At 39.4% G+C, this 12,270-nt stretch overlaps 1 protein-coding gene across 1 annotated transcript in view; it reads right to left on the bottom strand.

Annotated features, from left to right (window-relative positions):
• Positions 1 to 3,465: 3,465 nt before the first annotated feature.
• LOC118336911 (nardilysin-like) overlaps positions 3,466 to 12,270 on the bottom strand; it is a 21,273-nt gene continuing 12,468 nt past the window's right edge. Inside the window, exons 17-32 of the mRNA XM_035673676.1 lie at positions 11,882 to 12,005; positions 11,487 to 11,573; positions 9,797 to 9,916; positions 9,497 to 9,548; positions 8,947 to 9,097; positions 8,148 to 8,275; positions 7,810 to 7,972; positions 7,574 to 7,605; positions 7,164 to 7,302; positions 7,023 to 7,070; positions 6,877 to 6,929; positions 6,185 to 6,268; positions 5,857 to 5,947; positions 5,459 to 5,575; positions 4,490 to 4,579; positions 3,466 to 4,397 (exon numbers count right to left, since the gene is read on the bottom strand). Coding sequence (XP_035529569.1) covers positions 4,173 to 4,397; positions 4,490 to 4,579; positions 5,459 to 5,575; positions 5,857 to 5,947; positions 6,185 to 6,268; positions 6,877 to 6,929; positions 7,023 to 7,070; positions 7,164 to 7,302; positions 7,574 to 7,605; positions 7,810 to 7,972; positions 8,148 to 8,275; positions 8,947 to 9,097; positions 9,497 to 9,548; positions 9,797 to 9,916; positions 11,487 to 11,573; positions 11,882 to 12,005 — 1,704 coding nt within the window. The 3' untranslated portion in view covers positions 3,466 to 4,172. The remainder of the gene's footprint in view (positions 4,398 to 4,489; positions 4,580 to 5,458; positions 5,576 to 5,856; positions 5,948 to 6,184; positions 6,269 to 6,876; positions 6,930 to 7,022; positions 7,071 to 7,163; positions 7,303 to 7,573; positions 7,606 to 7,809; positions 7,973 to 8,147; positions 8,276 to 8,946; positions 9,098 to 9,496; positions 9,549 to 9,796; positions 9,917 to 11,486; positions 11,574 to 11,881; positions 12,006 to 12,270) is intronic.

Raw genomic sequence — 12,270 nt, 5'->3', positions numbered from 1 at the left:
GTTAGTGTTGACAGTAGAGGCTGAGTTCATTTACTGGAAATACTACTTGTGACACAGTTACATACCCCAAAGGCTGAATTATGACTTCCTGATCCAAAGAAGTGGTGAGACACAGCTGCTCTCTGTTGCACAGGCAGACAATGGGGAAAGGCGTATTCTCATTTTCCTCAAAAGCACAGATAGTAACAGCAGAGGATGTTCTTCTGTGCATTGTTTTTCCTGGTTTTTTAGTTTACTTAAAATCTTTCAGTTTGAAATTTTTGGGGGGTTGTTGCAACCTAAAATGCCTGATTTCACAACAGCTTTTCTAAACAATTGCGAGGGATGTTGCAATGTTTTTAGGCATTTTTTGAAATTATGTTGTGGGAGAAAGTGAAAACTGCAAAAATAATTGTATTATTTTGTATAATTCATTCAAAATTAAAGGCAACTTGTTGCAATGAGAATAAAATCAGGCTGTTTGGAGGATATGAGACATTTGCATTGCACAACTGTATGGCCTGTATTTTCATCACTAAAAACAAGGAAGTGCGTTTGGTGACCTGTGGCTCAGCGTTTTGTACATGAACTACAATGACTGGTCAAATTTGCAGAACATTGTGCAGAATTCATTCAACATTGCAGCTTCCTGGAGGAACTGCCCACTGACTTTGACTTTCCTCTAGTGCCACCACGAGTTTGAGGAGATGTGTGATGTGAAATGTCTCAACAAATATTGCACTGGATTATCATAAATCATAAACATAAACAATAATAAACATTGCATTTAGAAAAGCAGGAAGGGCAATCTCATCTGCATGTAACAAATTATTTGTGTCTGCAGTTTTCTAAAGAAAACCTCTTTACTAAAAAGGTGAATGTTAAGTATTTCTGAAAAGAGAAGGTGGTCAAAATGTCCCACTGTAAGCTCAAGATGAACTATGAAGTCTTTTATTGCCAGTGACAGGCAAAAATTGTCTGCTACAACCCAGTGAAGTAAGGCGACAAGGAGAATATAGCTACAGTAAATCATGTTATACTAGTAAAAACACAAACTGATTTATTTCTCTATAAACCCATTCTTATATAGCAGCACTAGAAGGAGAGCTAAACTAATGGAAACATCAGATAAAAAAAGGCTTTTACTCTGAAGTAACTAAATTGAAGATATTAGGCTGAATGCCATGTGCCATTACATAAGGTTTAAAAGATCTCTTCAACACTCTTCCAAAGGCCAAATACTCTTCAACAGTGTTTTCATAAACAGCCAAAACAAGTCAAGTGCCTCCTATGACCTGTGAACTCGCCAGATTGAAACATCACTAAACCTGTGTGGAGTGCAGAGTGTGAAAAAATATTTTCCGTCTTCAAATAGCTGCAGGCCTTTCCTGGATTGTGGTACACAGAGTTCAGTGTGTAAAGGGAGTGCAAGAAAATTGAAGCTCTGTCTCTGTTCCTAGTAGTTTATATTCACAGAGTCCATTTTCCCATCAAAGCTGCAGTATCTTTGGTTTTGGTGTCCTATCCCTAATATCCTGCATTCTCCACAGAGGAGATTAAGGCCGCTGATCAACCAGGGAGGCACAGCTCAGATCACAATAAAATGAAAGCTAATTAGATGTGTTTGTCACAAGCAAGAAATGCTCTGTGGGACTGTACAGCGCTGCAAGTTGCTACCATATACCCAGAACTTGTCAAGTGAATTCCACATTGTATCATTAAGGAGTGATAACATCACCGTCTATCCCACAGGTAGATTTTGTACTTCTTTTTAGCTGGACTTTTTCTTATGTTTCTCTAAATCTTGTACTGCGTTATTGCCGAAAAGCCCATTTTAAGCACAGTTCTCTTCTTGTATTTTTACTCTTCACTACTTCTCTACAGTATACCCACACAGTAGCAAAAAAAATGCATCTTATAATTACTTCCAGGTTTGACACCCTGAAGCAGACTTCTTTAAAAAAGGACCAGTGTGTAGGATTTAGTGACATCTAGTGGTGTAGTTGCTGATTGCAATGCCCTCACTTCACCCTCCCATTCCAAGCATTTAGGTGAAACTACGGTGGCCACGAACGTGTTTGATTTGTCTGTTCTGGGCTACTCACATGGCAGTTCAGCATGTTGAAGGGGACCAGCTCTCATTCTAAAGAAACAAAAACAAAGATTATAAGGTGATACACCAATGAAAACATACCTATGAATATTATATTCCAATTTCCAATAGATCCTCCTAAATGTTACACATTGGACCTATAAAAGTATGTACTATCGGCTAAATTTACTTAAAGTATCAAAAGTAAAAGTAATTAATATTACCTCTGCATTAATGTGTATGTTGCATTTTATTGCTGTAGTGGTTTAAAATTGAGCTCATTTAATTGCTTTACTTTGGTAGTTTAATCCTGTGAGGACCATGCATCTCTAAAAAGTCATGTTTTCAGCTTTGTGACAAGCCTTTTTTCAGCTAATCCAAGGGGGGTTTAAATAGTTTATTTAGCTAAATTCTCAACCCATAAAGGGACACTTAATCCTTTAGTTTATCAGAAAAAATCTAATTCAGAAATCACCAAATTTGGAGATCAATGGTTTTCACTGGAATGGAAATACAAGTACTACTCTAATTAAGTACAAGGTAGTTACATTCCACCACTACATATAGTGTACACAAAAAGCTTGTACCTTTAATTTGGAAAAGCTGCTTTGCCACCCATCATATAGGTAGCACCGTTATCATCATATGTGAGGCTACTGCAGGTGAAGACTTTGCTACAGTACGAGGCTTCCCTGTGGGCATATTAGTCAATTCTGTTAACACGCTCTGCTGTGCTGGGCTCCGGATTAGTTTTTAATTACATTCAATAGTGCCGAGTGTCACCAGCCACGAGCCGAACACAATATCGCCTGCGACAACCTTTTCCTCAGGGAAGAGAAGGTATGAGTCTGTGAGTTATGTATAATTTACACATAAATTAAACCTGTGTGAATTAAAGAGCTGACGCCATGATGAGTCCCCAGCATGCAAACGCTTCTTAGACCGGTGTTTGTCATATCAATAGTGTTAAAAATGGAAGTTCCTTCCATCTTTAGTATAAACTTGTAGAGAAAATGCAACAAAACAAACCTAAATACACTGAATTTTAGTCTTAATATTTCACTTGTGTACTTTTACTGTGAAGATGAATTAAAAGGTCCAGTGTGTAACATTTATGAGGTTCTATCGGCAAACATTGGAGAGGTGTATAATAACATGAAAATAAGAATCGTTTTCGTTACCTTAGAATGAGTCGTTTTTATCTACAGAAGCAGCAGGTCGCCTTCCATGGAGGCCGCCATGTTTCTACAGTAGCCCAGAACTGACAAACTACTGGCTCACAATATGAGCAGTTGTGTTTTCTTCATGTTTCACAGCTGTTCTTTTCATTCTTCTCATTTGCTCTTGAAAGTGATGGCTGAAGCAATCAAGTTATGATCTGCAACTAAACCCACTAGATGCCACAAAATCCTCCACACTAGTCCTTTATTAGGTTTAAGTCTGTTTTCTGTAGTCAGTACATTGCTTAATTCATTCACTCAACACTCATTGATTTATTTCTTTGCACAGTTCCATGACATGATCCAGGTCAGCTAATAACAGTAGTGCACAGCAGAGCTTTAAATTGAGCTTGCAATCACTCAAATACACACATCTGGAGTTCAAAGGACTCAGCATTTACGAAGCTTTCACAGTTGATTCATGTTTTCCAATGGTATTAAAACTCAATCTTGGCTCCAACACAAACAGTGTAAAAGACAGGGATTTGGAGTAAAAATAACAGCAGAGCTCAGAGAACCAAATAAATGAGAATTTGATTCAAAGACTCTCAGTCAGTGGGATAGAGAAATAGATAGAGTGCTCCCACACTCCCAGTGTCTGAGGATAGAAAATAATTGAGTGTGAGAAAGCAGAATAGATTATCAATTAGCTAAAAGAAAACTCTATCATCACTTCCAAGCTTTTTGCTTATGCACACAGTGTGGGTAAAATCTACATCAGGGCCCCAAAGACAGAATCCAAGTCCAGAGAGCAGCTGAAGCCGTTTCAACCTTCCTTCACCTCCACATGTTAAGTGCCTACGTCTCCAATGATGCAGAGTCCCTGAATGTGGCTCAGTGAGAGGCAAAGCGCAGCCATCTGCTTGTCTCATAGCCTGAGTTTATTCTAGTATCTTGTGGTAGGGGAAGAGGGGCAGGCCTTTAATGAAAGCAGGAATGTCCATGATGGCTATGGAACCCGTCATCTTGGGTGAGGCAGTGAGGAAGGTGAGCTTAGACACCTCGCCGTAAGTAGAGCCACTTAAATCCTCCTCTTTGCCCTTTACTCCTTCTTGTTTTTTACCACCGCCCTCCTCATCAATCTCTTCAGCACCAAATCCCACCACCTTTGGGAGACAGGGATACATTTAGTGTGTTGCTACATGCAAAAGAAAAATGGCTCAACACACACTCACAAATCTATAAGGGCATTGCTTACATGCACGCTGAGTTTGCGGCTGTTTTGTCCTCTATGTTCTTTGAACCAGGAGACTAGCTCGGTCCTGGTCATCTGCTTCAGAGCCTCGATCTAAACACACAGACACACAGATGGTGAAGGAGAAAACACTAAGAGAGCTGAATAACAGGTGTCCTTCCCTAAAAGCTTCAAACAGCAATATAATATACAACAGTTAACAGTTAATCAAACTAACTGTGTGAAAGGAGGAGAAAGTGTTGTAACCACAGAGATTAATTACCCAACTTTTCAGCCTATTGTTTTTAGTTTTATGGCTTTTCTTTTTTGGTTCAATCTCATAACTCTTATCAATCCTTTTTGCAGCAGCAGATAAACCCACTGTGACACAGCAGATGTTAGACAAAGTTTCTTGCTAGTGGACAAAGTCGATCATTTAAGATATTTCCCTCAGAAGTTGGTGTAGAACAAAACAAAGTTAAAAAGCAGAGTTCATATTAGACTTATATCCATAAACTGGGATGGCAACGTTGCCTTATGTCTACTGCATGTGTGTAAATTACATATTTAAAACATGACAATATGTCAGTGCTGTGTTTATGTTTATGTATCTTTTACCCCCTAGTGAACAGAATTCAATTAACAATGACTTAACATACTTCATTTAACATTTGGCAACATTGGGAGTGAGATGTTGTCAAGGCTGTATGTACAATATTTATTTGTACAGCACTTGGAAACAGGATTTAAGTTTGTTTTGTGTGTGATATTTCAAATAAGTTGAACGTTTATGACATAATTATAAGAAATAAGGCACATGTGACCAAATAATAGTGGATTAAGTTGTCAGAGAATTCAGTAGTAATCTAATAGAACAAACATTAATGATGAGTAAAAGTTTCTGTTGGAATGACTTAAGAGTAAATACCCCAAAAGCACAAAGAGGATATGTGTGTGTGTGTGTGTGTGTGTGTGTGTGTGTGTTAGCCTCACCTCTCTGTTGAGCCTGTCAAACACATACTGCTGTGTAACCACCTCGGCCCAGTTCCTGTCCACCTCCTCCCCGAGGTGTGTGTCCTCACACTCTTTCAGCTTCACTAAAGCAGTCACCTGTACAAAGCACACACATTTAGTACACAGGGTTTCTACACACTGTTCTGACTACCACACAGTATTTGAGCATTTGAATTGCAACAGCAGATCTGAATGTGCGGCCGGGGCTTTCAGGGCTAGGAAATGTGTTATTAATCCTACTATTAAATAACCTGAAGAGCAACTTTTGACATTTCTACAACTTTTGGGTCGTTGTAGCCTTTGCTGTAACACTTCTGGTTTTCCATAAGAATAGGAAACTCACAAATACACAAAATATTACACACACAGACACAGACCTGAGTATTAAAGGCCTCCTCAGTCAGCGAATTGAGCTTCTCCCCAAATGAAGCCAAGAACTCTTCAATCTTTAACTCCACCAGCTCCGTACTGAGAGAGAAAAGTCCATAAGAGGTGAAAGATATATTATAGGCTATAGGGTTTATTTGATTCTTTTGGTCATTTATCAGTTCCTCTCGCTATTTTTCCAGGGCCGGATAGATAAATTGTAGCTCTGGTTTGGGTGAACAGTAAGATAAATTATACCTTACTTTTGGAAAAGCGGTTAAGATAAATCGTATCTTGCTTTTGGGCGGATGAAAGGTTACGATTGTGTTGCAGACTCACTTGAACTTGGTGGCCTGTGTTTCCACGGTGACAGAGAAACCCAGAACACCTGAGGTGTTTCTGCAGGTGGGGTAGACATGGTACCTGCAGAGGGGGAAAAAGATAAAAAAAGATAAAGAGCTGATAAACAGAGACAGATCAAAAGAACTACATGAGAAAATGCATTAAATTTGCCAAAAGTTAATGTCCCACCTGGCTTGACTTTCTCTACTTTGCACTCTATAATAAATCTAGTTTGATATTCAATCATATAGCAGGTAACAGAAGAGACTGTTTGAACTGTGGATAAATGTGAAACACATTGTTCCAATGTAACTTAAGAAGTTAAGTACAGGATTAATTATTATAAGCTTGCAAATTTCACGACATGCCCAACAAAAATCCTCCAGTTTCTAAACAAGATGAGCACTTGCTTGTTCTTCTGGAAAGTATAATAATAATAATCCACAATAAAGACCAGGACACAGGATTGTAGACAGAAACAGCTCATTTCAATCCATACATAAGTTGCACGTAAAATAACTTGAGTACAGGACAAAATTGGAAAAAAGGGTTTTAAAAGGGGGGAAATGGGACAAGGGTTACTCGTTTTCTATTTAAAGTTTGATGAAAACCTATAATGATTCATATTTTATTTTACCTCAAAAGTCTTAAAAAGAAAAAAATGTTATTGGAAAGATAACTACACTTACCCCAGAGTTTCTTTGGTCCGGAGAAAGTCAAAGCACGGTTCCTCCATGTGCATCTGAAAGACAATAACAACAACAACAACAACTCAATCAAGCATGGAGGACTGACAGTGAATGTAGAAAAGTAAACACCATTCTTCAGCACTCACCACCAACAGCTCCATCAGTGTGTGTTCCCTCAAGGCTTTGGGGCCAGACTAGATAAAACAAAGAGAGAAAGAAAAATGGAATTGAAATTGTGTTTGTAAATTGGAATATATAAAGATAATGTACTGCAGATGCGGTCGTACCTGGTAGTAAACGGTGACCTCGGAGTTGGCATCTCCCTTATTGAGTGATTTGACCTTACAGATGTGCTGCTTCAGTGGAAGCTCAACTACTCTGAACATCACCGGCACCTCTGTTGGCAGCTTGGAGAACTGCAACTTTCTGCCACACGAAAAAAAAAAAAAAACAGGGTGGGAGGAAGGAAAGGGAAGAGGGAACAAAATAGGTCAAGAGGTGAGGAGGAGAGGAAGACAGAACAGTTTGAAAGAAGGGAATAAAAGAAAAAGCACACAAGAAGAAGGTTAAAGGGGAATCATGGATTGAACAACTGAAGCAAATGCTAATTATTGTGTATGGCGGCAAACAAATCCATTTGATTGTATAGTATTGGTGTTCTCATTAGAGAGTGCATTCAGTGTAATAGCTGACTTACTCTGTGACATACTGCAGGAACAGTTTTGACTCCTGTGGAGAAAATACAATAAAGGATAATGAACAGGTAGAGATAAGAGAGACAGAGAGTGATGGGAGGAAATCAGAAAAACAATGTCAAGTACACTCAGAATCAATGGATGCAAGCACAGACAAACATTAACAGATTCATTAGCTAATCAGCTAATTTTTTATTGTTAATCAATCCACTTGTCTGTCTACTGCCTGTCCACTCACAGCGCTGCTGAAGTTGCCCTGAACCAGTCCCTCAGTGTACAGCTCGGCCCTAAAACTCTGGCTGAACTCCATCAGCTCATTGATGTTCAGACCTGCTGTCAGAGCCTGATACTTCTCCACCATGGACCAGCGAGAGTGCTCCAGGATCAGCAAACGCACATCCCTGAGAAAGAGCAGAGGGTGGAAAGTGGGGGGGGGGGGGAGGACAACAAGAGCAGGTTTTTCCATTTAGGGCTGTCACACGTTTCACCACTAGAAGGCATCATACACTTGAATATGAGTCACAGAGTGAGATGGAAATGTCAGAGAAAAGAAAAGGCAGAGGGTAAACAACTCACTTGCCGAGTTTCTCAGGTTTAATGAGGATATTAAAGTAGGTTTTCTTGAGCTGCTCTGCAAACATGCTGAAGACATCAGGGGAGGCGGCAAAATCAGCCAGGTGGTCAATAATGACGTGGAACAGCGCCTAAAAGGAGAGATGAGGAGTGACAGACCATTATTATCTTTGTATGAAGACAATGCACACATCTGTGTGGGTTTGTGTCTAGATTAAATATGACAATATGCTTCATGACATTATGTCTATGTAGTTTGTCAATTTTTATACCGATTGTCTGTTTAAAAGTGGTTGAAAGTAGCAAGAGCAGTCTGTATATCAATCTTTCTATGAAAGAATAGGTTTAACATTTTAGGAACTTAATACCAGATGAGGTGCATATCCTCCACCCAAAACATACAGTATTTCCTATTAAGGGCAAATTAAAATTGTTTATGTCTATTAAGATGCTATGAAGCTTTAATTAATGATTTGAGACCATTGATAAGTATGTTATTTAACACTTATAGGCTAAGATAAAGTATGCCTTATTAGAAAGTCGTACCAAATAGTTATTTTAGCTATCTAAAAACATTTATATATTACATTATTATATTAGTTAGTTATTACATTACTATATTAGTTCTATACATATCGTATATATAATAGCCCAGGAAGAAAAGTCTATACCTTACAAGGCTTTATCTTACACATATACAGTTCTCTGGGGCACATTAAGGATATGTACTGTATTTCCAGAAATACCATTTATTAATTAGTGTGGTTTTATGCACGTCATCGTATCCGACACATTCACTCACAGGCAGTTTGTGGTTAAATCCTTTGACCTTGATGACCAGGCCGTGTTCACCGGCTACCAGTTTATACTCCAGCTGGGCCACCTCAGCCTCATAGGCTGGCCCTGCAAGGTTGTGGCCTAGGATGTTGACCAGCAGGTCAAACAAGACCACACTGAAGGGGAAGGGAACGAAAAAATAAGGGAGGAAAGTAAAATAAAGATAGGGAGGGAGAAGTTGAGGAGGGGTGGTGAGAAGGATGAGAGGGAGAAATATTAATATTCAGGGCAGTGAAAGAGACAGGCAAGATAAAAAAGGAAGGAGAAGGCAAGAAATAAGAGCAAGAGTGAGGAAGGAAAGGGAATGGACAAAAGAGGAAATGGAAGGAGGGAAGGACAGAAAAGGGAAGTAGAGGATTGAAGTGATGAAAAGGACAAGGAAATTGGATTGGAGGAACAAGGAGAGAGAGAACAAAAACAAAAAAGAGTGAGGGAGGAAAAGAAAGAGATGTTAATCAGTGTTGCAGCAAAAAACAAACAAGTTTTCACAAGGTCATATCTGAGCCTGAACTCACTTCTTAGCAGACTGCTGGATTACAGGAGAGATTACGTGGAATCTGATGTAGGCTGCAGCAGGAAGAAGGACAAATGAGTGTCAACACCTCCCTAATGATATTAAACATCTTGCATGCTAAATGAAGCGCACACACACACACACACACGCCAACACACACACACACAACACACACACACACACACACACACAACACACACACACACACACACACACACACACACACACACACCACACACACCACACACACACACACTACACCCACACACACACACACACACACACCACAACCCGCTATTACCTTTAGGGATTTTGAATTTGTTGTCCTTCTTGTACCACAGGCAGCCCCTGTCGCTGTCGGCTATCCGGACAGGGAATTCGGTGTCAGGGCAGTCAGAGAGCTTCAGGGTGAAGTCAGTGGCTGAGCAAATGCACATAAACAATAAAACATCATAATTCTGTTCGGTACAATCTCATAAATAATGTGTGAGTTTCAACGATTCAATATGTCCAGTTTGGGATAAACATGCAGGTAGTTGTCAAAACTGTAAAAGATGTCGCCCCCCCCCGATAAATGATTCAGTAACCCTTGGGCCAATAAGTAAAGACGCATCATCTCTCCACAGTTTCTCAGAATCGGCAATGTGGTGCTGTGGCCTTCCAAAATGTATTAACAGAGAAGAAATGCCAAAATGCATCAGCCCTTAAAGTTTGCACCAGAGGAGCCTTGTTTGCCACGTTTGAATTAAAATCTTGACCTTTTGTAATGTACTCCAATCAGTGCAATCTGCAAAGGTAACTGGATTTATGTAATATGGTGAAGGATTTAGGGCTATCAATATGATAGCAGTTGTTTTTCTAGATGACAATTTTAGCCACCGACATATTACATCAGAATCTATTTATTATTAGGTCTACAATAAGTCTAGGGAGTATCAGAATGAAATTGGTGTGCAATACCCCACCTCTCTTAAGCCCCAAAGAAAGGCCAATCGTCACACCCTGATTGGCCATGAAGGTAATGCTGCTCTCCATTATTATATAGGAGAAAAACCCCACAGGTCCCCCTGTTGGGACTTTAAAACAGGTGATCTGAATAACCCTCTAATTAACTCAGAGGAATATCGACATTCAACTAAATCGAACTGGGAAAAGAAGACTAGACTACGGGTTTAAAAATGAGAAGTGGGGACTTTGCGAGTCTGATGATGTTAACGTTAGAAGTGCAATGCTAAATCAGTGGGGTACCTAAGTAGTAATATATAACCGTAATTTTTAATACAGACAGTTTTAAACTACTTAAATGTTTCTGAATGTTGATTAGGTAACACTTTTACTTTTACAATAAGAAAAGCACTTATACAAATGAAATCAGTTCAGCTTTGCAAATGTAGACGAGCAAAGACAAAATCAACTACTACTTTTTCTTTCACTGAATGAGTTGACTGATGTTAACAGGTGATCTGTCAGGTTAGCAAAATCCTTTATTGTCAAACTGTGCAATGAGCTAAGAAAACAATGCAAACTGTTTCTCTAGATACGGTTTCCCTAGTGACAGAAGCATCAGGGAATTCACTGAAAAGCAGCAAGTAACTGGGGCTGTAATTACTACTGGGGTGCGTGTGTGACCCGGACAGTATTAAAACCACTGACCAGGGCATATAATATTGAAATCACTCCTCCTCTTCTAGAGAAATAAACCATGCATTGAATTAAGATATTTGAGCTAAAATTATAACACTTCCATTAGATCAGTGACAAAGAAGGGAGTGTTACAGATGACACAATGCATTGACCAAAATGCACTGTTCTTCCAACACTGGTCAATATATCTGATTACTGTATTTTGTTGGACAGATGAATGGAGAGCAAAAGTACAAACTGCTGGAGCAAGTCTCGCTCACGACCATCTTATTGGACACATTTCAGATACTTGCAGCACTTTTTTGCCCACAGTGCAAAACAAACAAAGTGCTAGTTCATTCACCCACCGATGAACTTGTTTTCAGCAGGAAGGTGGAGGTCACCGTTGAGCTCCAGGTTTCCTGTCCACCGCTCCATCCACTCCTGCTCGACGTCTGTGTGAAAGGAAAACAAACTATTAGAAAACAAAAAAAGTATTTGCAGATTCATGCTTTCGAATTGAGAGATTATTACATCAAAGAATGACATTTTTTTTTTGTATTTAAATGCTGTTTCAACACTATTGTTCACCATCTAAAAAGACAGAGATAAATGCTGGCATTTCTACTGCTGGCTGCCTGCATTATATCAGGCTGAATATCACCACACAAGGGGAAAAAAAGACAATGTATTCACTGAATGCCTACATTGCAGGCAGGAGCTGTTACACTGACAGCACACAAACACACACACAGAAACGCACCCTCAACACTGTATTGTGTGCCAAACCACTTCTCCCGGAGGGGACACTGGCCCTCATGTTCTGGTGACAACAGCATCAGGTTGGCTTTCTCAGGGGTGAGGAGGGACAAAGCTGCACTGATCACCTATATACACACACAGGCAGACACACGCACACAAAAGTCAACTTTTCTGCAAAGAGAAGAGAGTTCTTGTTTTTTTTTTCTTTGTTCTAAATTACTTGTTTATGTGACAACAATTTCAGCTGTCAATCAAAATAAGAGGCAGCAAAACTGAACAGAAGTTACTGTCATCACAGAAAATATGCAAAGCCACAATTAGACTGTAACGTTTGATGCACAATAATATCCACCAATCAAAGACGGCACCAGCAACTCTAGCAAATATATT

Source organism: Morone saxatilis, unplaced genomic scaffold, assembly GCF_004916995.1.
Source record: "Morone saxatilis isolate NCDOM2014 unplaced genomic scaffold, NCSU_SB_2.0 Contig3, whole genome shotgun sequence".
Lineage (NCBI taxonomy): Eukaryota > Metazoa > Chordata > Actinopteri > Moronidae > Morone > Morone saxatilis.
This window is presented reverse-complemented; position numbering and strand designations above follow the sequence as displayed.